Source organism: Plasmodium vivax, chromosome 2, assembly GCF_000002415.2.
Source record: "Plasmodium vivax chromosome 2, whole genome shotgun sequence".
Taxonomy (NCBI): domain Eukaryota; phylum Apicomplexa; class Aconoidasida; order Haemosporida; family Plasmodiidae; genus Plasmodium; species Plasmodium vivax.
This window is the reverse complement of record NC_009907.1, coordinates 708,493-734,981: the sequence shown is the minus strand read 5'-3', so window position 1 is coordinate 734,981 and position 26,489 is coordinate 708,493. Positions and strand designations below refer to the sequence as shown.

General features: G+C 33.5%; 3 protein-coding genes across 3 annotated transcripts; 2 read left to right on the top strand and 1 right to left on the bottom strand.

Annotated features, from left to right (window-relative positions):
- Positions 1–785: 785 nt before the first annotated feature.
- PVX_081835 (knob-associated His-rich protein, putative) lies at positions 786–2,795 on the top strand (the record flags this gene model as incomplete). The annotated part of the gene is made up of 1 exon (XM_001613593.1): positions 786–2,795. The coding sequence occupies one exon, from the start codon at positions 786–788 to the stop codon at positions 2,793–2,795; it is 2,010 nt and encodes a 669-aa protein (XP_001613643.1).
- A 10,238-nt stretch (positions 2,796–13,033) lies between these two features.
- Positions 13,034–16,628, bottom strand: PVX_081830 (hypothetical protein). Its single transcript, XM_001613592.1, has 2 exons — positions 15,682–16,628; positions 13,034–15,401 (listed from the first exon to the last, which is right to left on the bottom strand). Exons 1-2 carry the CDS (start codon positions 15,796–15,798, stop codon positions 14,031–14,033), a joined length of 1,488 nt encoding a protein of 495 aa, XP_001613642.1. The 5' UTR covers positions 15,799–16,628; the 3' UTR covers positions 13,034–14,030.
- A 2,178-nt stretch (positions 16,629–18,806) lies between these two features.
- Positions 18,807–19,610, top strand: PVX_081825 (hypothetical protein; the record flags this gene model as incomplete). Its single annotated transcript, XM_001613591.1, has 1 exon — positions 18,807–19,610. The coding sequence occupies one exon, from the start codon at positions 18,807–18,809 to the stop codon at positions 19,608–19,610; it is 804 nt and encodes a 267-aa protein (XP_001613641.1).
- Between the last annotated feature and the right edge of the window lie 6,879 nt (positions 19,611–26,489).

The window sequence follows — 26,489 nt, the reverse complement described above, 5'->3', positions numbered from 1 at the left end:
AATTTATTAAAAATTTTTACAATTTGTTCACGAAATATATATTTTTTTTTTTGAATGTTCCAAAATGTTTCTCCATTTATTCTAACTCTTAAATGTTCATTTGTGAATAATTAATTAAATTTACTTTTATCTGTGTAAAATTCGTTTTACACATTTTGATAGCACAATTCTATTAATTTTGCATTTTTCGTTTCTTTCTTTTTTTTTTCGTTTTTTCCCAATTTAATTTTTAAAATTTCCCCTGTAATAGCACAGACTATTTTGACATCTTGTTTCATCTTTGTAACACGTTTTAGTTTTCGAAAAAGAAATCAATCATCGATAAATACATAAATCTTTTTCTATTTTGTGCAAATAATTGAGGTGCGTGTGTATACGCACAAAAAATAAATCATTGGGAAAACAGCCATGGCGATTGTTGACAGATATACAGGAGGGAAAATGAATACTTTCCTTTTTTTTGTAAAAGCACTTTTATTTTCTCTCCTAATTTGGATATTAAACTGTTCTAACTACGTAAGGAGATAAAGAGACACCACTGAATTTTTCGCTGCATCCGTTACACAACATTTTTTTGCACAATTTCGCTCGGTTGCACACTTTTCCATGAGTATAAAAATAGACAATTTGGTTATTCTTTCCATTTTTATTTTTCCCTTCAACTTTATATAACGTTTCCCTCCCCCTTTTTTTTTTTTTAGCATAAACTTAGTAAAGCGAATGATAGAAAAAAATGGAACTTTCAAAATGCCTTGGATCCAAAAATTCTCCAGAGATCGTTAGCAATGGGCAGAAGGGTCATGAGGAAGCCGATGTTACGTAGCCGCGTAGTAACAGAATTTAAAAGCGGCGGATTAAAGGAATATCAAGAAAATTACGAAACGAAACATTACAAATTGAAAGAAAATGTAGTAGATGGAAATAAAGAATGTGATGAAAAATATGAAGCAGCACAATATGGGTTCAAAGAAAAGTGTCCTTATGATGTAGGAAATTACGGAGAAAACGCTGGACCAGATATTTTCGCATTAAGAAAAAAGTTCCCCTTTGGAAATGAAAAAAAAAAAAACCATGAAGAATATGGAGAGGACAAGGATGATGAAGGCATCATATATTCCGTAAGAAGCAAATTGCTAGGTTCAGTAAGTAACTACACGGATTCAATTCCCACAACAAATGATGGTTATCCTACCATGGTAAGGGAATACCTAGAGGATGGAAACGGGGTAATATATCCACCCAAAGGGAGATACCCTGGTAGATACGTAGAACATATGGAACCCGGACACAGAAGACATCCCCCAAGAGGAAGAGCTCCAGGTAGATACGTAGAACATGTGGAACCTCGACAAAGAAGGTATCCCCCTAGAGGAAGAGCTCCAGGTAGATACGTAGAACATGTGGAACCTCGACAAAGAAGGTATCCCCCTAGAGGAAGAGCTCCAGGTAGATACGTAGGGCCTGCAGAACATGTAGCACACGGGCCAGTGAAACATCCACGAAGGGGTAGAAAACCAGTTAGACCCTTAGAGCATGCCGAATTTCATCCCAGGGGACGACATCCAAGAGATATGAGAAAACTAGGTGCACACCCAGAACATAGAGAAGTGCAACCAAGGAGATATCCCCCAAGAAAGCCGCCATCAGGCATATACGTAGATTACCCCCAACACGGACCCAGGGTAGTATACCCTCCAGGAATTAGGAGACCTGATGTATACATGGGACAAAAGGGGGATATGCTAAAATACGCTTCATTGGATGAAGACATGGAATACGAGTTAGAGGATGAGGAGGAAAACTCAAGCGGGGAAGGGATAAGCCAAGAAGGGGCCATCAAAGAGGAGATCAACCAGGAAGAGACAAGCCAAGAGGAGGCAAACCAGGAAGAGACAAGCCAAGAAGAGACAAACCAAGAGCAGGTCAACCAAGAAGAGGCAAACCAAAAAGAGGCAAACCAAAAAGAGGCAAACCAAGAGGAGACAAACCAAGAGGAGATCAACCAAGAAGAGACAAACCAAGAGCAGGTCAACCAAGAAGAGACAAGCCAAGAAGAGGCAAACCAAGAGGAGGTCAACCAAGAGGAGGTCAACCAAGAAGAGGCAAACCAAGAGGAGGTCAACCAAGAAGAGGCAAACCAAAAAGAGATAAACAAAGAAGAGATAAACAAAAAAGAGACAAAGAAAAAAGAGTCAAAGAAAAAAGAGTCAAAGAAAAAAGAGACAAAGAAAAAAGAGACAAAGAAAAAAGAGGCAAAGAAAAAAGAAACAAAGAAAAAAGAGACAAACACAGGAGAGACAAACACAGAAGAGATAAACAAAGAAGAGACAAACACAGGAGAGACAAACGAAGAAGAGACAAACACAGAAGAGATAAAAACAGAAGAGATAAACACAGAAGAGATAAACACAGAAGAGATAAACACAGAAGAGATAAACACAGAAGAGATAAACACAGAAGAGATAAACACAGAAGAGATAAACACAGAAGAGATAAACACAGAAGAGATAAACGATGAAAATACTAATGCAGAAGGAATCCACCAGGAAAAAAAAACAGATGAAAAAGCAGACGAAAAAACAGATGTGGAAGAAAAAGAAGAAGTAAACACAAATGCAGAAAAAACACAGGACACAATAACAACTCATGAAAAAAAAGAAGAAAAAAAAAAGGAAGAAAAAAAGAAAGAAAAAAAGAAAGAGAAAAAAAAAGAGAAAAAGAAAGAGAAAAAACAGGAAAAAACGTCTAAAAAAGAGCAGGCAAGTAAGTCCAAATGGAATAAAAAAAAAAAGTGAAGAATGTGTTTAAATAAAAGTGAACCATAGTTCCAAAAGAAGAAAAATTTAGGGGACACTAAAAAAAAATTTGTTCGGCAGTGTATATGGGCATGTCCAAAGCAATAAAGTTAAAATCCGTTTAACATATGAAAAGTGCAACTCAAAAAAAATGCATAGAAATGAAGTGCAAAAAGGAGAAACACACCTACAGGCACGAAATAAAACCCCAAACAAGAGTTTATTTTTATGTACAGTCGTACCTACCCACGAGTATTTATCTCATTGGTGTCACATTCGTAAATATGTCATCACGAAATGTCCCAGCATTCTGAGTTTTTTTATTTTTATAGAAATACTGAGTTTATCAGTTTACGCCTGGTGATGTAAACAACACATAACGATTAACAAGGATAAATTGAAAATATCCTAGCGAATCGTGCTTTGTTTCAAACAGGAAGAAAAAAGGTACCCCAGAATGTAAGCCTTTATAAGTATACCCTACGTGCTATTATAGGTAAAAAAGATATCATTGTAAATCTTTCAGTTTAGCATTGTATACAAAGTGCTTACAAATTATGGTGTCCAATAGAAGAGTACAGGTGTAAAACTAATTTATAGCTACACGTGCGCTTTTTTTTTACCTTAAAATATAAGCGTTATGTAAATTTATAATTTCACACATGTATATATGTATACATATAGGCAACTGCCAAATTGCGTTTTCCATCTTAAGCAGTGTTTTTAGTAAATTCGTGTACTTGTTAAGTGAATTCTGTTTTTTTTTTTAAGTCGTGTTTTATCATATATGTTTTGTATCCGTGCCTATGTTTTTTTTTTTTTCTTTTTTTTTTTTGGCCTGACGTTATATGTATATATTAATTTTTTGGTGGAATTATAATTGGCATAAACTTGTCGAATTAACAAATTAACTTGTAGTTTTCAATTTAAAAAGAGCGTTCACCCTTTTCTTAAGCTAAGTCCGACGATATAATCGTATAATTAAAAACATGATACACATTTTCAGTTAAATATGTGCGTAGATTTACCACCCCATAAAAGGACAAAATGGCCCTTTTTCACCCATGTATATTCATTCATGTATCATTTTATTAACAATTTAAGATTTACAAAGTGCAGTAATTGCAAATGCTTTTCTTCAAAAAAGTATGTTAGCACCACTGCAGAATGTTTTCCTTCCTTAAGTTTAAAAAGTTGATCCTTCAAATTAACAGTTTGTGTTTATGCACCAACGTGTGTAACTACAGCCTTGTAATAAGAATGAAGTAGCAACATTAATTCATTCATGACAAAATCAAGTAAACACGCAATGATGCACGGAATTAAATAAGCATATTACATCCTCATTTAGGTACTCTTTTCTCATCATAGACTTAGCTCACTCCTTATTACGAATTAACCATATGTTCGAGGATGGCCTAAAAACACTTCCCTACTTTTGGTCCTAATCACATTTCTACAAATGATTCGTAGCAAATGAAACATAAGCGTGCTAAATCAAAGTGCATATATAGACGAACCGATATATACGTAGTCCACGTGGATATATTTACACCCCCTACTTATACGCACCAATTACAGCAAGCGAACGTTTCTCTTTCTGCTATTTTATGCAATTTTTGTGCGCTTCCGATTTCTTCACTACTGTGACTTTACATTTATAGAAAAATGGAATAATTTTACAAACACTCAAATTACGCTAAGTTGGCAGTACTTCTTTTTCATTACATTTAAAATAGGGGAAATCGTAATTTATAACGACGCATAATTAGGAAAGGGTCCATCATTTTTTTTTCATTCCTATGTGTTAATGTAAATTAGGTAAATCCACTAGCAGTGATAAAACATAACTAAATAATGTGTATAATACCATATATATATACGCACAAAGCTTGCACTTGTAGTGAATTCAAAAATGGCAAAAATCCACAAGCGACCGTTACGCAGAAAAAGTATGCTTTGTTGATCCCATTTCTGACAAATCTTACTCCCAATTTTTATGAATAAACCGTTTTAGTGGAAAAATAGGCAAAAAAAAAAGTAACTTTATCAGTATACACCAAAATGTAAAGTCCTTTTCTTGTATTAAAATAATTTAATTAATTAATTAATAATTTAATGTAATCCTTAAAGGGATTATATAATAGGAATGTTTATGTTCATTCAAATATGAGGAATAAAAAATAATTCTTTATTTCAATATAATAATATCAAAATCAATAATAGATTTTAAAATTAATTAAAACATATATAATATATGTATATTTAGGTAATATTTAATGCAAATATATGCATACATCAAAAAAATAAATTTGTAAAACATAAAAATTTTGACATTTATATATGTATTAACTAATTTTTGTAAATGTACAACATAATTTTTTGTTGGAAATGTTATTATTTAAGAATACTAAAAAAAAAAAAATTTACAAAATAGTTGAAAAAAACAAAAAATTATAAAAACATTTTTAGCCATAATACAATATATTTAAGTTAATATATTACTTGTATGACTTCGAGAGATTTGCTTTTGAAGAATATACTATTTTTGCACCTTTCTCCAGCTCATTTTGTTTATTCTCCTTAGATTTCTTTTTGGGAAAAAATTTTTTTTTAAAGCTGAAATTGCCAAAAAGTGACTTTTTTAATAATTTAATTATAGCATAATATGCAAAAATCAGAGCTAAGAACAAAACAGCACCACCAGGCGCAGCAGAACCAGTAGCGAGACCAATGGTTCCTCCGATTCCTAACATAAACGATATAACTAAACTTCCAATTGCTTTAGTTGTGTTTCCTAAATTTTTAAAACGATTTTTAAGACCCCCGAAAATGTTAAATCCTAATGTTGATCTAGTGACTGAATTTATTAAATTTTGTTCCATTGTTAAATTTGAATCTGGGATTATTTTATTAGCCATTTCTTTTATATTTTTAGGAACAGGAACATTATCATAAATTGTTTTTACATTAGTCATCACTGTGTCTTTTATTGTTTCTGACGTTTTTCCAATGCCACTTGAAATGTCTCCTATTTTATCTACAACACAGTCTTTTATAGTATTTCCAATTTTTGGTATCACTTCATAATCAAGGTTTCCTATATTTCTATTAATGGTATCTTTTATATCATTAATTCTGGGCTGAACAACACCATTATTAATGTCATCCAAAGTATCCAGCACAGTTAATTTTATATTGTCAAATTTTGGTCTTACCTCAGATTCGATATTTGCTGTTATTTTTTCAATAATAGCTCCTTTTATTTCTTCAAACTTAGGTCTTATTTCTTCTGGATCTAGACTTCCAATTTTTTCTAAAATCGTTTCTTTAATTAATTCTAAGGGAGGTTTCCAATCACCGTTTTCAATTGTTTTCAAAGTATTTGTGATATTTTCTCTTATGAAATCAATATTTTTTTTTACTCCTCTATTTGCTGAAATAATATTATCTATAATGTTCTCTTTTATTAATTCTAACGCTGGATTTCGGTCCATTTCAACTTCATGAATGTTACTCATAATTGAGTTTGCGAATTCTCCCAAAATTCCATTTTCATCTTCCTGAACTTTTTGAACCCTAATTTTCTGAGGTGCAGGACGTCGTACAATTTCCATATTATTAGCAGGGTTAACATTTCTTCTTTTATTACTTGGTGGACTTCTTGCAACTATTTTATTATCACGATCTTTTTTCATATCTTTAAGGTTTTGATAACTTGGATCTATAACTTCTAATTTTTTATTAGCCTCGGTTTGTTGAAAAAACTGTTTATGATGTTCAAACATTACAGGTGATTTTGGAGCACGTCTTTTTCTTGGAGGGACTGGTGGAGGGTTATCCTTTGAATATACTTTTGATTTATTTTCACTGGGTGCACTTTTCGAACTTTCGCTAGCAGGACTACTTGGACTATCATTGGGAGAACCACTTGGATTATCATTGGAAGGACCTTGAGGAGGAGATGCTTTGGCTGGACCTTCCTGACTTCCACTGGGAGGAACTTGAGGAGGAGATGCTTTGGCTGGACCTTCCTGACTTCCACTGGGAGGAACTTGAGGAGGAGATGCTTTGGCTGGACCTTCCGGACTTCCACTGGGAGGACCTTGAGGAGGAGATACTTTGGGTGGACCCTGCAGACTTCCACTTGGAGGACCTCGAGGAGGAATACGTTGGGTGGACCTTGTGGACGTCCATTGGGGGGACCAGGTGGAGGAGGTCCTTTCGGTGGGCCATTTTGTTGATATCTGTTAGGTGGACCAGGTGGAGGAGGTCCTTTCGGTGGACCTTGCGGACGTCCATTGAGGGGACCAGGTAGGGGAGGTCCTTTCGGTGGACCTTGTGGACGTCCATTGGGGGGACCAGGTAGGGGAGGTCCTTTCGGTGGACCTTGTGGACGTCCATTGGGGGGACCAGGTAGGGGAGGTCCTTTCGGTGGACCTTGTGGACGTCCATTGGGGGGACCAGGTAGGGGAGGTCCTTTCGGTGGACCTTGTGGACGTCCATTGGGGGGACCAGGTAGGGGAGGTCCTTTCGGTGGACCTTGTGGACGTCCATTGGGGGGACCAGGTAGGGGAGGTCCTTTCGGTGGACCTTGTGGACGTCCATTGGGGGGACCAGGTGGAGGAGGTCCTTTCGGTGGACCATTTTGTTTATAACCATTTGGAGGACCAGGTGGAGGAGGTCCTTTCGGTGGACCATTTTGTTTATAACCATTTGGAGGACCAGGTGGAGGAGGTCCTTTCGGTGGACCATTTTGTTGATAACCATTTGGAGGACCTTGTGGACGTCCATTGGGAGGACCAGGTGGAGGAGGTCCTTGTGGGGGCATATTTTTAGGTCCTTTTTGAGGCGTACTAGGCGGTGGCATTTTATCCGGAACTTTTGATACTTCCGTGTAACTAGATGCTTTATCCCATGGTTTACAATAAGTAGGGTCATATATTGTCATCCTTAGTACTTCCACTTGTGATAAAGATCTGTTCTTAGTGGCCCATAAAATTGGCATCATTCCTGTGTCCCCATTGTTACTGCTATTATCCCAGTTTTCTGTAAAATTAGTCTGCCATAAAAAAAGGGTTGAACGTAAGGAGATGGAATTACATTATACACATGTGTGCATCATTATAGTTTGCATTAACATGTACAATGTATTCACTTTCACAGTGTGTACATTTGAGGCTGCTTAAACGTACACACAATATATACAAACGCATAATGAGTGTTCAAAATTAAACAGCTACAAATATGAAGTGCAAATTTTTAAACATATATTTTGTTCTATCTTACATTGCTAGGGCAATTCAGGATCCATAGTGCAAGGACACACACAGAAACTTTGGTAAAGAATTGTACTACATTTACTTTATGCTTAGGACTGCATCCCATTATTCTTTCTATTACTGATGGAAAAACATCTGTCGATGTTTTTATCTCGGATTCACTACCATCATTTGTAGCAGTCTTTGATACTACACATCTTCGTTGCTCCATTATATAAACTTTTTAATTTCAATAAAATGATAATTACTTACAAGAAGAATTATAATCTTCATTAAGTATATTTTTTTACTTTAACAATAAGATATTGCTTACATACATTATTGTCAAACCACGGTAAATTTTGTACATGTAGTTCTCAATGTATGTCTTCATCAGGGGTGATAAAAGCATAAGCTATATATCTTGTAACTTGAGACTTAATTGTACAGCTGTATGTATACTTATAAGCTTTATGCGTCTATGTGCTATGTGCGTATATGCGAGCGCACAAATAGCCTTATTTCGTTTCTTAGGGACAATAATATATTATACTTTGTAACTTTTTCCTTTTAAGAACCAAAAATGTTTGGAACTCTCGCAAGATAAAATATATACGCAATGTAAATATGTAACAGAATAGGGATCATTAATTAATTAATACGTTACCAGATATACAAAAATATCCCTGTTCTATATTTTCATGTGCTGATTATGCCTTGCTTCACAGCACTCGGTTTATATATATATATATATATGAGAAGAGAAAGTTTTTGCAGGCTATACATATATGGTGGTTAATGCACATACAATAGATCATGCAATATATCCTTCTCCACGATGCAAGAGGTATTTTATATTTTTCCTTAGGCTAAAAGTAAAGCTCGTGACATATCTTTTACTTTATGATAAAAGATGTTGTCAACAGGAGCTTCATTTTATTACATAATAATGAATCACTCAGGGCACAGCAACAGTTGGGAATATCTACTGGTAAGCATATCTTCGCATATGCATATATATATACATACATGCGTAGTATATATATACCTAGGCTCGCTTTGGTTTAATTTTCAACAAGCTCGCGACAAGTGAAAAACAAAGCGGATGCTAAATTTTGATGTTACAAAATTGTAGCTTTCTTTTACAAGAGTGAAAAGCATAAAATATACTCTGGCCGCGATACATGTACTATGTAAATATACTATACAGTTCACGATGAAAGACGAAACAAAATGTATAGATAAAAAAGGGAAGATATAAATTATGCATGTGACTATAAAAATGCGGGCGAAAATAAGTTTAGAATAGAAAACGAAAATACGGCATAAAATACGGAATGAAATACGGCATAAAATACGGAATGAAATACGGCATAAAATACGACATAAAATGCGACATAAAATCAAGCGAAATATACGATAAAAAATAATTAAAGTAAAATAAAAAAATCAATATATCATAAAACGGGCAAATGAATACATAATAACAAAATGCAGGAAATGCAAAAGTATAAGTAAAAGCAAGAAGTACGTCAAAAATATATCGCGCTTACTTAAACGTACATTTAAATCTAAAAAATATACGAAACACTTTAGATAAATGTAAATTTTAAAAGAAACGTAAAAATACTAAAGAAATATATATAATATACTCAAAAAAATGCAAATATAAAAAAAAAATTGAATAAAATTATTAAAAAATCTGAAATACGGATATAAGTAAAACGTTTTTCCTTTTGTATATAAAATAAGGGCAATTTTTAATATGATACGTAAAAATAGAAACAAAAAATTTAATTATGTCATTTTTAAAAAATAATGCACACATGCAATTTTGGTATATAATATATTTGTACTCCTATACTACATATATGTAAAAATTGCTACATCAAAATGGTGACATTTTTAATTTTAGAAAAAATTGTATTCTATGTATTAAAAATAAAGCATTTGTTTATAAAAATATATATATATATATATATTTTTAATTATAATAAAATAAAAAAAACGAAGAATAAGAAAAAAAAAGCGTTTTGATCACTTTTATTTTTATCAAAAAATTACCTTTTGAACATAAATTTTGGTACTTTATTTTAATATTTTACTTTTATCCATTGCGCTAAAAAAATTCGCATGAGCGTTTTTACGCGCTACAAATATTTTCGTAAAAAATAAAGAATACATTGTTATTATATTATAGATTAAAAAAAAGGATTGTAAATTTTGCGCAAAAATAAAACTCAGCATGGTACATAACGCAGCATTAACGTATGTTTTATATTACTCTAATTTGCATTGTTTATTTGTATATTTTTTAGATGAAATTACTGTATATGTAGAAAAAATAAATGCCCATTTGTCCAAATTACGCAAAATTGTACTATGACATGAAACGCGAAGTGTAAGTCCAAATGGAAAGAAAAAAAAAAAAAAAAAAAGAAATACGTATTTTATAACATTACGCTTTAAGTAAAATTTCCTGCGTAACTAAGTAATCCTAAATTCATATTTCTAACATGACGATTTGCTAAATTTGCGCAGTTTTATATTGCGACTTATGTATTTAAAAATATTTAAGCCTATTTATGAATCATTTTTTTATAATTTTTTTTTTCCCCATTCGTAATTTGAAACTTCTAATTTATTGATACTTTAAAATGTAAAATTAGCGTTACGATTAATGACATCTAAGCTATTTTTTATGACACTATGTGATAATGTACTTAGGAGGATTTATTCTCAATAAATTGTCTAAGTCGCGATTTAAACTAAAATGTTAAGCTCTTTTTGCTCTCATCAGAAAAGCAAAAAATTTGTAAAAAAAAATTTCGCGCAATCCTTAAGAACAAAAACTCCGCACAAGAAAAAAACGCCCTTTATCTTGACGTATTCTTTGTCAATAAAGTTGGACCGCATACATATATAATTGCAAAATAAAGGCGCGTTCACTAACGGATAAAAATGTGAAATATTTAGTCAACTGCTAAATTGTACAATACTGTAATATATAAACGTACGTACTACATTTTATGCATAACTATAACGACCTACGTTTTAGTGTTATCTTATAATCATCAGAGAAGGGGTGATTAAGCTAAACTCTTTGCAAATTCTATATCTTCGTTTTGTATAAAACATGCACACACAGTCCTTTAGCAGCATTATCGAGACTAGGATAATGTTTTGCTATATAATTCCAATTCCCCAGACGAAATGGAAATTTATTTAATTCCTCTGAAAGTTATTATGTATAATAAAAATGCTCATGTAGCTCTTTAAAACGCATTAAAATCTTTTTTAATTTTTTTTTTTATCATGTGAAGCAAGCTTTAATTTGGCTTGATTTAAATAAAAGGAAACACCTTTTCATAGACAAAATCGGCTATATCAATTTAAACTACCAAAGTGATTGTGCTACTATTTTAACGGGTGTGTTTTTATTTAATGGAAAATATAAAAAAGATAGAGCAGCATTAGCCATTCTGTTATGCATTATTTATTGTGCGCATACTATTTTAAAAAAAAATGGGGCCTTTTGACGTACTTTTTTTTTGCAGCCTACTCAAAGTGAGTACTTATAAGAAGTGGGAGCGCCCTTTTTATTCTTCCCCATTTTATAAGCCATTTATGCTCGATCAAATTATGCAAACGAGGTGCGTAACCTAGCATGAAACGCGTTTTATCGAAATGGGGCAGAGTATTATGCGCACGCAAATGTGTATGTATATTCACTTTTATGTCCATTTACCCATTTAGGGGTCTCTGCGTTTTTCACATCACGCTAGCCGTAAAGGCCGCCCAAAAAGGAGTAATTACGATTTAGTAAAATAACGGTGGGTTTAAATTAATAAACGGTTGACGGTAGAATTATAACAGAAGGTGCGCTGACATCTATTCTGCGTTTTTTTCCATCCAGATTACGTTATCTCTATTTGGCCTATTCGCTGTACGTCGTATGATCGCTCCTTTTCTAAAAAATGAATGCCCGCATGTAGCAAATATACGCTTTGGAAATGACGATAAATAATTATGCGAATCGAAAGTGTTACAGCGCTCCTTAACCAATATATATGTATATATATACATATATGTGACGAAAAAAAAGGCATAAAAAAAGGAGTCATACCGTTTTGTTGCGATAATGCTGCTCAGTTTTATGTTCCTTAAGGAAAACTTATTTGTTGGTTTTTCCCCTCCAAGTAAACCATTTAGGAAGGTGCATTTTTGAAAAATTCAATTTTTTTTTTTTCTTCTTTGCAATTCACCTTTGGCTATCTTTGTTACTAAAAAGATGTACATCCATTTGAGTATCCCCAAATTGCGAAAAAATAGTTTACCTTTTTCTTTACTTAAAGATACATCCTTTTTCAATGCTAAAGGGTATACCCGTACAAAGTAGTGCAGAATTAAACAGTAGTTATCTTGGCTAACTGCTTTTAAGAATAGCTTTCGTAGATCCAGCGAAATGAAAATGAAAATTCGCGTGGTATAACCTTAGACAACATCCTAAATAATTGTCTTTTTTTTTTTTCTCCCTCTTTTTTGAAAACATAATAAAATATGTTACTACAAATAGGTAAAAAATAGACTCGTATGACGTGAAATCATATGAACGAGCTCTCTGCGCAATGCTCTTTATGCTGATTAAGAGCACAATCTGCACATTTTTGGACATGCTTGCAACTTTTCATGCACAGAAATGGGGAACTGAAAAAGCGAATTTAACTTTTAAGCTCATCTTACATTAAAGTTAAACATGCGGAGCGCACACAGATTAATTAACAAGCCTGAGCATCTAACCTATAAAATATATGCGCCATTCGAATGGAAGCAAATTGATAAACACACTTCCGTAAAAAGAGCGTTTATGTTAAGGCGTTTTTACATACCACTGAATACGCATAAATATGTACATATGTAGTATATGTTCATATGGAGCGAAGAATACCTTCATCCTGCTCCTTTTTAAGCTTCTAAATATGCACATGTTTTATAACTTCCTCTTAGGGCTTATGAACCATTAACTAAAGTTGTTGGTTTGTCTTTATACTATAAAACATTGTGGTTCATCAGTCATTGAAAGGCACATTTAACATCTTGAAATTTTCCAGACAAATAAATCTATATATATATGCGTTATAAAAATGAAGCTCCTTAAAAAAATATAAATATGTACATATATTATTGTGTAACATTCCCGTTTTGCTTATACACATTGCTGATTTAACTAAATCAGGGACATGATACAGCGGCAATTATCATGCGCAAAATGTATCGTGAAAATTAAACAGAAAAGATGTATAGCAAAAAGGCATACATAATAAAAAAAAAAAAAATTTCAACGTCTGCCATTTCGTAGCAATAAAAGGGTAAGGATACACCCATAATATTTATATAGGCACATTAACGTTGCCATGCTAAATTTACTATCTAAAATATAGCGCATTGTCGTAGAGCATGCGGGGGAGAGGGCATAAAGCGACACCTATTGAGCGCTTTCATACATATTAACATATTTTGAGGGAAAAAGTTTTTTTCGTTTTCTAAAAATGGTAAGTTTTTCTCACATATGTTAATACGACTGTATCTACCCAATCATGCATACTATTTATTTAACTGAAAAAAATAAGCACTTTTTCGTAGGAGTGACACATGGCATATATGTGGCATAATAAGTCTATATATATACTTAAATAGCACGGAAAAACCGGCAATATGTATTGCTATTTTACAGTAGAAAAAGTAATAAAAATAGGCTTAACTCAGAACGATTAAACTGTGTGCATGCGCAGGTACGTGTATATTCGTGCTTACAGCTAACGGTCCAGTCACGTAAGAGTGTACACACATATGTATGCATAGATATACATATATATATAAGTATATACATACAATACACGTATGCAGCGTGTGCGATGTATGCACCCAATATATATAAAATATATAACATATATTTATTTACAATATGATCTGTTTATAACAATTTAAATCCACGTAACAATTTTCCATTGATCACCGAATCGAGGGTTTCTTTGCAGACCTTTAAGTTGTCCTTAATAGTTTTCTGTACTTCCAAGATGTCTTCCTTCTTGACAGGAATATTTTCACGGATTTTTTCGAATCCATCTTTTAAGGTTTGTTCAAAAGCTGGGACGTAATCTTGATCAAGTTCGGTTAATTTATCGACAATGACTTTTCTTAATTCATCGACAGCTGGTTTCATATCTTTCTCAATATCAGTTTTCACCTTAGTTGCGAAATCTTCAATTTTGTGTTTCACTTCAGATTCAATGTCAGCTCTTACTTTGCCTACAACATTCTCAATTTTCTTTTTTACGTCCTCATCAATTTCGATGTTTAATTTGGATGCGAAGTCTTCAATTTTGGGTTTTACTTCCTTTTCAAGATCTTTAAATTTAGCTTTTAAATCATCAATTTTGGGTTGGACATCTTTTTCGATATCTTTAATTTTGTCGGCGAATTTGTTCATGTGTGGAAGGACTTCTTTTTCGAGATTGGAGATTTTATCAGCAAGGACTTGTACTTTTGGTTTTACTTCATCTTGGATATCTTTTAATAACTTTTGTTTAATATCATCAAATTGGGGTTTAATTTCACTTTGGAGGTCTTTTATGGTGGAAGCTAATTGATCAACTTTTGGTTTCATTTCCAATTCGAGTTCATTCAAATATTTCTGGGTAAGTTCATCAATCTTTGGTTTTACTTCCTTTTGGATATCCTTCAATTTGGTGACAAATTCATCTCTTAAATCTTCGTATTTCTTATGAATGGACCATTCAGAGTCATCTAATTGATCAAGAACATCATCAGCAACGTCATCAACAGTTGGAAGATCAGATTCCTCATTGAAATTTAATTCGATATCGATTATGTTGTTGCTGCCACTTGGTTGTTCCTCATCTGCACCTAATTCTGCGAGATCCTTTTCAAATTCCTTTAGTCTATCTTTTAAACTATCTAATGTTGGCTTTAAACCTTCTTCGTAATTCTTCTTAATTTTTTTCTTAATTCCTTCAATCTTTGGTTTCATATCTTTTTCGAAATTTTCCTTAATGGAAGTGGCGATTTCATCATACTTTGGTTTCACTTCCTTCTCGTATTGTTCACATGCAGTACCTACAAAGTTGCCTATCATTTCTTCGAACAAGCTTTTCTTGGCGGGTTCTTCTTCCGTAGCATTGGCGTCGGCAGCATCAGAAGCAGAAGCGGCGGCTTCGGCGGCTTCAGCAGCTTCGGCAGCCTCAGCTAACATTCTGTTGAATCTTGTCTCGTATGATGGAGCATTGTATCCGTAGCTCTTGGTGCATGCCATAGTATAGGAGTCCTAAAAAGTTGACATAGCAAAAGGAAGGGGCAGAGAATGCACACATGTTTAGGCATGCTTACAAGAAATGCGTCTCCTCAACGGTTACCCGTTGATCATTTTCCTTCACGCCGCGCTCTCTTTCCTCATCACATAAGGAGAAGCACGCATGCACCGCGTATACATTACGCGTATCTATATGTACATATAAATATATGATAATGCGAAAATGGGGGATATAAATTCCCTTTTTTTTGCTTTTCTTTTCATATCCTCATTATCATAATCTCTTTTTCCTTACATTTTCGTAGTTTTGGAAGGAACAAGCTACAACGCAGGCAAAGGTGAAAACTTTCACGGCCGATGGGAAGATGTTCATTTTCCCCTTTTTGTTATTGTATTTGCTTAGGGTAGCCATTTTTTCTAAGGTAAAAATTATATTATCTAAAAATCGTTACGTAATAGTTTTTCTTTATTATTTATGTTTACTTTTAAAATCAAAATTTTAAATATTTAATATTTTAAAATAATTAAAATTTTAAATGTTAAAATTTAGTAAAAGTAATCAATTTCGATTTCTAAATTGGCAAGAAATTTTAAAAAAAAGTGTTATTTTTTTATATTTCTTTTTAAATTTATGTTAAATTATTTATTTATTTTTTTTTTTTTAAAGCTACACGTAGTACTTTTTATTTATGCATGCAACAAAATTAAGATAAAGAATGTATATATATATTCAGTTTAACTTGAAAAAAAATTCTAATAAAATAATTTATGTTAATCGTGGTACTACTTTTCTACCTTATAACCTAATTTTTTATTATTCCTGAAAAGTGAATAAATAAATTATTACTGCATACTTAGAAAGTAGTTTCGAATATATATATGGTACTCTTTCGTATTTTTTTTTTTGTTTTTGTTTTTTTTTTTGCATAATTAGAATGCGCACTTCTAAATATTTTCTGAAAAATAATGGCGGTATATATATACATACGGGGCAGCATATGGTGCTAAAAGGAATACAAATGAATTATTTATTTTATTTTTTTATAATAATTTTTAAACAATATTTGTATAAAGAATTCAAATAATTCAAATGCTTCCATTTTAGCATTTACGTAAATTCGCAATAATTAGACTTTTGTGCATTTGTACATTTGTACATTTTGTGATTTATTTTTTATTTTCTATTTTTATTCGATTTTATAAACTTGAAATTCGAAGTAGCAATGGAAGAAATGCTATTATAAAAAATGGACCAGTCCACAAAAAATATAATTTTTTTTTTTAAATATTTGCCAAGGGCGGGTTATTTAGGGGGTTTCATACACGATGCGCTAAAGTAATTATTTTATTTTTACAATATTTAAAAAAATTTTTTTATATGTGCTACGTAAAAATATGCGCCCCTCCCTTTGCGAATCGGGTATATGCCACATGTACGTACATATCATGTAAGTTATATCTGTACATGTATTTTTTATACCTTCAATTGTACACGCGTAGCATTTTGTGCAACCCATTTTTCATGTGCATTAATGCTGCTTGGCAAAATAGCACATTAAATGTGGCCTAAATGGGGATATTGAATTTTAGGAAAGTTAGCCATTACGGGTTAGGACTGCCATTGCCGTCCCCCATTATCATCCTTACTTTACCATTGCCGATTAGTGTTAGGAAAAAATTCGATATGGCAAAAATTTGCCATTTGAAAAAATGCAAATCTTTTTTTCACCGCATTGGAAGTTGTTCATTATAAATGCGCAAAGGTGTAATTTGAATGGTAAAAAAAAAGTACCAAAATAGGGAAAAAAATAAAATAAAATAATGATAATAATAGCAGTAGTAATGATAATAGCAATAGTAATAGTAATGATAATAGTAATAATCAAATAAGGAGCACATTAAAAATAGTGACAGAATAGAAAGCCCTTCTGGCTGCTGAATTTGCAGTAGACCTCAAGGCGGCATTCCTAATTTTGTTTTAAAAAAAAATGTGTAAGAACTCCCACCGCGCTACATATAACGCGTTCACATTTACGAAGTAGTGAGTTTTTACAAATGGAATATTTCTGTTTGCATTTTTAAAAACTAGGTTATTTGCCTCGCTGAATGGTAGAACGAACGAAGGAGCAATTTAATTGTTGCCTTTCTTCTATTAGCATCCTATCTGTGTGTACATATGTTAAGGTCAAAACTTAGGTTTTATTTCCTCGATAATGCCGAAGTGAAAGATGCGAGCTACTCCGGTGGATAACACCACGTGTGTGTTCACATTACTATAACGAACGTCGCCCCTTTTTCTATATTCGTTTCATCAGCGCATTATAGCAGCTACATTGTGGGGTGATTTAAAAACACACCTTTGGGAGCAGCACACAATTTGTAACGGTAGAAAATTCTTAGGAATGTTATTCTTTTACGGCATTTTTGTTTTCCTTAAGTGTAAATAATGGCAAATATTTTAGACAACCATGCCGTTGCAGCGGTTTGTTATAAAAAAAAAATGCAACAAAATGATATTGAAAAAAATTCTGTCATCTATCCTGTAGCGAATAACGTTTCACATTTTGGCGAAAAATAATTGTCTCCTGGACAATCACTAAGTATATCACCCCGCAACGTATTTTAACAAAATTAGCGCTGTTTCATTCGTATATGCATTTATGCGTATGTTCATATGTACACAACGGTGCATGCGCAGACAAACAGCAAAAAGCGACTCCGCTGTCTGCTAAAATGGAGCATTTCCCATTTGCGCGTTTCTAAATGATAAAATTTAGAACAGTATTGAGTTCCTTCTTCGTATACGTTCCCTTTGGTGAAAGCGGCATGATATTTAATCAACTGCAATTATGTGCATATATTTACATTTTCATTTTTGCCCCCCATTATGGATATTTTTTATATACCTTTACTTCAGTGACAATGCAAGGGCAAATTTTGCTAAACTGAAATAAAAAATGGTGCAAACATGTCCTATAAAAAGGAGTGAAAAAAAATGATGTGAGAAAAAATAGTGAAAAAAAATGTAGTGAAAAAAAATGTAGCGAAAAAAATGTAGCGAAAAAAAATAAAACACCAATTCTGCAAAATCAGGTTGAACAAATTTGTCGTAGGACAAAGTGCGGAACTGTCCTAAATTTTTAAAACGTCGCACATATTCGCATTACGAATTGCTCCAAAAAAGGAGAACACACTGAAAAGACAAATCCGCAATGACCGTGCTACAATGGCCAAACTTCCAACAGTGCATTACGGAGAACAGATGAATTTCCCCCTTTTGACACTCAGCGGTGGAGAACAAGGCGAGGAATAACGACTCGTCGTTTTTCCATTTTGTAATATGAAATTCACCCTAAAGTAGCACTTCATCACTTTTTTTTTTTTTTCTCCCCCTTTTTAACGTATGCATTATTCGTTAAAATGACCATTTGGAAAATATTTCCAATCCTTTTGTACCATATGGTTCTCAATTCGTTTGTTCCATGCACAACAACGAAGGGAGAGAGACCATCGGGTCTCCCCTTAAGTGAAGAAAACATAAAGAAAATTCTGTCCATTAACCATATTGATAACTTTGATGAGTATCTAAAATTAATTAAGTTCAAATATGAAATGGTCGAAATAGCCAATGAACACTTTAAAAAAATCGCTAGCCATGAAAGACGCATTCTCCAAAATTCCAAAGACATTTTAGTTAAAGTTCTTAAGAAAAATGCAAAAAAAAATAAATTAAAAATTTCACAAGAGTATTTGCAAGATACGGCTCAGTACATCCTCAATGAATTAAGAAGAATAAATGAAGTGAAAAGAATAGAACAAGAAGTGTACGATGAAAATTGTGATTCCTACAGAGAGGACTATTACGAATATAGAGATAGACAATTTGATGCAGCCTTTGAAAATGCTCACAGCAATTGGGCTAATAACGAATTAACAAAAGATTTTGATCCCCAATGGAAAAAAGTCAAGTGGGATTTATGGGTCGATTATTTTAATGACATTTTGCAAACCCTAAAAATTAAGGATTACATGCTACATGTCTCAATTCTGCATCTAAGAACTATTTCTAGTTCGTGCAAAGAAATCTATGATGCTTTAAAAGCCACATTAATTCAAACCTATAAAAATCCTTTCACACAAGAGTACTACAAATTTCTGGATTCATCTGTGGAGGATTGGGAAAAACAAAAGAAGAATCAGCCACAGGAAAGGAAGTCACAGTAGAAAGGAAGTCATAGTAAAAAGGAAGTCATAGTAAAAAGGAAGTCACAGTAGAAAAGAAGCCATAATAGAAAGGAATTCCCAAGAAAGGTGTAGGGTATGACTTCTAAAAACTTCAGCACCAGGATCAAGCAAAGATGTATCACTTGGCACATGCCCTGATGATTAATTTAAAGTTATATACACGCTTGTGTGCCTTTTGTGTGCGTCTCCTCAAGCCATATGCACAAGTTGCACTGGTCAAACGTGGTATTGCGCATATGGAAAGAGGAGCTAGCGCATTTTACAAGCATCAAAGTGAACCCTAGTTTTGCAAAAATAAAGACGACATCATTGCGCCTTCTTACGCTTTCTACCCTTTTTTTCTCACTTTGTGATGACCGCTATTTTCAACACGTTAATAACCAACAAATGAAGTTTTTCCTTTTTATGGCAAACATGTGTGCAGTTCCGTATGCATGTGAGCACGCGCGTGCACTTAACCAACTAGCCCCGCACTCCACTTTAAAAACACATATAAACGCACCACCGTCTAAGTTCTCCCCCTTTTTTACAGTTAACAAAAAGGTAAGCGACTGCACAATTAGGTATACTTAAAAAGGGAAGTGAACAAAGTACTAAAAAAAAAAGGCGCAGTTGAGCAGCTCATTAGGGCCTAAACACTCTTTACACAAATGCGCAAAAATGAAAGCAGCTAACGTGATTATCCACGAATGAATAGCAGCCTGAAACGCGTGTCATCATCTTCGCACTAACCCTTTTTATGCCTTTTTTGTGTATTTATGTTGACGATTCTGCTCATGTTAGCCCTTTTCATTGTTGTCCCTGTTTCATTAATCCGGGGCGGTCTTCCATCAATTTGGCTCTTAATTCTTCACACTTTTGAGATTTCTACACTTTGGGGACCCTCAAGCGAAGCATAGTTGCAATTTGTTAAATCCGGTAACATGTAGGAAAGAATCCCTCCTCCCCTTCTCCTCCAATCACCACCAGCACCACAATCGCTCTCACCAAAATGGTGGCCCACTTCTATCCCTACATGGAAACACCTTCGGGTTGTATATGCATTAACTGGTGCGCTATGGAAATAAAGCCCAGCCCCTTCCGAATCATGTTCTGAAATGTGAAAAAGAAAAAATGAAGTCATTTTACAAAAAGGTGACTAACTCCTATCATTACTTTCCATTTGTGATCAATTATCTATCAATTAACAAATCATGGATGAGGCAAACGAATCGCGAAGAGGACAAACATACACACATATTCACGCATTCGAATTTCCTCGTGATGCCCAAAACTCAGGTCTTACCACTAAAAGGGAGTAAAAACAAATTAAAAGAACCAGAAATATATAGAATCTCACTTCCAAAATTTTATTAGTACCGTTTACTTTTTTAATTTTTCTTTTCATTTGCCTTTTGCGTATATTCGCATCCTCCTCTTCTCCTACATGTGATGAGGAGTCATCTGCCTCGTCAAATAGCTTACTCTCATTTGTTATTTTTTGGGTGGAAAGATCATCGAATAAGAATTCTTCTTTATTAATGTCTTCATTCTTTTCAAAAAAACTCCCCTCGTCCTTTCCTCTACCTTTGGCTCGTTTTCGTTCCATTTTGCGTGTACGTATATGCTTTTCCTTTTTGCGAAGATGTGCAGAAGTTTCTGCTGTTCACGTGTGTGCAGTGCATAGGGTGATATGCGCCCACGTTCAAACGGACAAATGAATATGTGTACATGAACGTGTTTACATGGGTAGGTCGCTCCCCCTTGTCGCGATGCCTTCCTGCCAACTCGACACTTTTTTGCGGTACTCAAAAGTAGCGAAATGGCAATTTTCTATATCGCTTAGTCAAAAGAAGACTATTAAAGGTGAATTGCTAAATGTTCAAAAAAAAAAGTATTGTCATGATGAACATTTAATTCGCCTCTATCCTTAGGTTACATTGAAAAGGCCTCTTTCTTAGCAAAATAAACACACGACATGCTAAAAAAAATAGCACAACTGAATAAAGAAATAATTAACAAACGTCCAACTGCAACTGTTCTGGGCACAAATTTTTAAAATTTGAACTTACTCCTTTTTTTCTACAAAATTTATTAAAAAAAATGATAAGTGTTTAGAAAAATTAAAAGAGCTCTAGAAAACACCTGTTCATTTTTTACGCTCATTTGGTATATTGCCAATTTAGGGATCTGTAATCACTCACGTTCGCATAGAACAAAGCGAAGAATATTTTCAAAATGTTTAATCTTTTTATTTGTGGGCTCGATTTTTAAACAAAAAAATATAGTAATATGAAGAAGAAGAAAAAAAAATGAATCATTTTTTATCATTATAAAACATACTACAACGGGGTAGCAAGAAAATAGTTTTTAAAAATAACGATTTTTTGTTACTTAAAAAAAAAAAAGAAAAGAAAAAGATTTATTCTACCGCTACTAAACACAAATTATGTATTCAACTCAAAACGCATAACGTTAAAATGCTTAGTACTTCCAAAAAAAAAAAAAAAAAAAGGAATTAATAAAAAACTGCTCTACAACAATTAATTTTTTCTTATTACAGCGTTCGAGTGCACATGGGTACTACTAATTAAAGTGTTTTTTTCATTTCGAAATTAAAAATTTTTATTTGTAAAAGAACAGAGCTGCGACAAACATAGAAGGCAAAAGTTATTACAAGCCTTTTCATATATTTTTGCTCTCACTTTTGTTGGTTGTTTCTTAGCCCGCCAAATCGGCGTTTCTCATGCCCTCACATTTATCACCACTCCAAATGTAAACAAATAAATAACGGTTGCAGCATAGCAAAATTAAAACTGCCCTAATTGGAAAAATATCAGTTTCGGTTTTTTTAAACATAGCACACCACACAATGGGTATAGATATATATACATGCACTTATGTATACCTATTCGCCCTTTGTCACCTTAGTGAAGGCGACCTTTACTGTTACCACTGACTGTGATTATTCTTTCCACGTCATTTTCATTGGCCCGGTTTTTCACCCGTCATGCCCTTCGGCATACGCATTACTTTGCACTTTCTTATTAGATTGTCCTCTGTAGAGGCTTAAAAAAATGCTTCAAAGAAGACGTTAAATAAATAGATTTCTGGCAATATGCACAAATGCAAGTGTGCAAATAAGCAAAAGAATTGCGATCCTCTAAACAATAACATGAGCCCTAAATATTACCTCCTCTCATTAGCGCTTGTGAATTTTTTCACTTACCAACTACAACGCGTCATTTAAAAAAAAAAATAATAGGTTAGCATCTCCAAATGATTAAACTGGGCAAAGAATTGTATCTGCATTCCGCTGATGGGTTTTTTATTTGATATGCACTCATCACACGGAGGATTCATTTGCCCCATCAATGTGCACATGTGTTAATTCGTACCCATTTGTAACAAACAAATGCACGCTTAATTTTTCCAAAAAAAAAAAAAAATAAGGACTTAAAAGTAAAGAGGATATGCATTTACGCACACACGCACCTGTACTGCGATACAAAATGCTTAATATGGAGCATCTTAGCAGGTTCAAACGAATTTTTTTTGCTACAAAATGGGGAATGTGTTTTCTTTTTAAAATGCAACTGTGACATGAGTGCCTTCTATAAATGCCCTTCACCAATTTGATATTCTTTTCAACACAAAAACGGCGAAATATTTTTTCTTTAAGTAGGCAAATTGTCAGCTTAAGAGTTAAAAAAATTGCAGACCAAAGAAGTCAATTTATGCAAAAAAAAAAAAAAAATTCCACTTCCGCACTTTTCAGGTACCAATATTTTGTTAATTTTAACACATAAAAAGTAATGAAAGAAAAGAATTCTCAAATGTGCCTTTAAAAAAGGGGACCAACACGTACATAATGCTGATTTATTTTTTTTATATTTTTTTTGTTCCTAAATACGTCAACATTAACCCATTATAGCTACAATTTTTTGTTTATCCTTTTCTGCTAAATGATAATAGTAATAAAGGAAGAAAATCCACTATTGCCACCTTAGCACAGTGGCAGTGCGTTGGTCTTGTAAACCAAAGGTCGGGAGTTCGATCCTCCCAGGTGGCTATTTTTCCTGAAAAAAATTTTCGATCATGTAAAGAAGAAATATTTTAGTACTTAAGCGTTTTTTCATTTGAACGAGAGCAAAAAATGTTTTTGTCACTTTTTAATGCAAAATTTTTCATGCATTATTTTAATAAAATGAAGCAATTCTGCTCGATTCCTCACAAAAATGTATAGCTTTTATATCACATTTTTTTATATAAACACCATTCAATACTCACCCTTTTAACATTTCATATTTTAACACAGCGCTTCTAATTGGATATTATCACACTCGTAAAGAAGAAACAGTAAGGATGTGCCACAATGTGGAAGTTTTTTCTTTTTTTTTTTAACCGATGTGTGTTTAATTGTTTCCACTACTGATGTATCACCTCACGTTTGATGTTTTCCCTTTAGCTAACTGTAAAAATTCCTCCCGGGGTTCAAAAAAATAATTTAAAAGGATGTGTCCGTCATACATAATTGTGTACCTACACATCAATGCGCATATGAACATATACGCGTGTGCGTGTGCACATTATTTTTGTGTTAAATGAATAAATTCCAATTAAAAGGAGTACGGCGTGATTAATATTCGCCACTTTAAAGGCGCAAAGATACGTAGCCAAATGTAGCCCTTTACTCCTACGCTTATATCACACAGAAGCGTTTTATAAATGGGTACAAATGAATACATATTGATGTACAAATGCATACATATCGATGCATATATATAGGTATACACCTTTTCAACCTTTTCTTTGCGCAAACCATTCGTAAAGAAGCACAACGGGAAAAAATACACGACGCGAAATTTTACGCCATAATTTGGAAACATTCTTGATATAAGAGCCATCCAAATAAATCACTTGCTTCTCCCTTTTGAATTAAGAAAAAAATGTAAAGCAATTTAACCACGTTGGATCAGCAACAAAGCGCATACTTGGAACAACTGATTTTTCGACACTTTCACACTTCTTGCAATGTGAAAAAGGGAATTTTTTCATTCTCATTTTTCACATTCGTTTCGCTTATTATATGTAACATTAAGCGCATTTTCTGAATTTAAAAAAAATGTAAATTTTTAAATCGCTAAAAAAAAAAAAAAATACGGGCACCGAGGATCGAACTCGGGATCTCCTGCGTGTAAAGCAGGCGTCATAACCACTAGACCATGCCCGCGTGCTAAGCTAATTCTTGCTTTTTTAATATATATCCGATTCGGCTATTTCACTTATACCCCCCTTCTAAAGCCAACTATTTTTCCATCGTAGATTTACTCCTCCTTCCATTCATACGTTGCTGCAAAAGGTGCATACATACATATTGCAGTAATATCAGAATTAATTTTATCCCCCTTATGGCGCGCATCATCATATTTTTAGAAACTTCACCCCAATAGGCAAAACTCACTTTAAAAAAAAAACAAACATTTATTTTGTCAACAAAACTGTCTCTTGTTTGAAGATTCTACAAGATACTTCGTATACGATAAATAGGAACGGGTTAATTTACATGCTATGCCTGTTTTACTCCGTTTTTGGAATGGCTACACCATTTTATATGCGCAAGTGGAAAAACAATTTACTCTTTTCAGTTAACAAATTCTCCCTTCGTGAGAATGTATTCACCATGGAGGAAAAACAACAAAAAAAGGGGTGCGTGAATAGCACATATAATTTTAGTGCAACACCTTTAAGAGGACCATCGAATTTTATTTTCCCTAAGAAAAGGCATTAAACTAATATTAACAAAGTACGCATGTTATCTTATATAAGTGTAGGGGTGACTCATAACAGATTCATATTTGTTTCATGTTTATAGAAAAAGGAGGAACTGCTCTTATAAGTAGCATCTTCCCTTTTGCACCTCTGCAGTGTGGACATAGCTTTATTTGCAACGTCAATGTACAGACTTCCTGACTTTATTGATATGCAGCCATATAACCCCTTTATTGCACGGCACTGTGGAGGCATACTTATGTGATCATACCAGTTAGCGCTTTTTACGTTATTACGTGAAACTTAAAAGGTATGCTCCTTTGTGTGTTCATCGAATGAAGCGTGTTTATGTGTTTGTAAATGCCCCGCGTAACAAGGCAGAGCTGATTTTGGGGGGGGTGCGAAGCGAAACTTTAATTTAATTGAGAATTTTTTCCCTACAAAAGTGTATGCCCATAAATTAGAGCTCTACTCTTATCAGCTAAATAATGCCATAAATATTTCTTTTTTCTTTAAATGCACATTACGCGATGAAGCTAATTGATCCTTTAAATTTTTTCGTCCACCTCGCAAGCTATGCTTGAAAAAAAAAGTGCATCTGGGGTGGGTATAATTTTTGCCCACCTTTTCGAGGCATACGTATTTTCTTCCGTGTGGAATACGCGCATATAAATCTGCATACATACATGCACGCATCCGCAGGCGCAGGCGCAGCATTTTGGGCCTCTCCTTTTTTCCCTTACCACAAAAATACGGCGCAGGCAACTTCGAAGGCTAGTAAAATTTGCCACGAGTATTAAGTTTTTCCCTCAAATTTTTGGCATACATTTGAAAGCATTCACATTTAGTTTATATGAGAGGTCCCCTCACGCATTCAGTTTAGCTGCGTATGCGCATGGTAAAATATGTATACTTATGCGCACATTCATGCAAATCACTTAACTGTGCAAATAAAAAGGGAAAACTTCAACAAAAGGAATATTCCGCTCCTCTTAATTTTATGATTATTTTATTTTATTTTGGTATTTCTTCCCCCTCTTCCCCTTATGTTTCTTTTCGTTTGCCTGTTTTACGTATTTTACACAAATTATAACAGCGTAACGAATA

Bases quoted from the DNA above. Each gene is read 5' to 3' on its own strand.
- PVX_081830 (XM_001613592.1), bottom strand. From the start codon at position 15,798: ATGGCTACCCTAAGCAAATACAATAACAAAAAGGGGAAAATGAACATC. The intron at 15,402-15,681 runs GTAAGGAAAAAG...TCAACTTTTTAG, and splicing joins CCTTCCAAAACTACGAAAAT to GACTCCTATACTATGGCATG.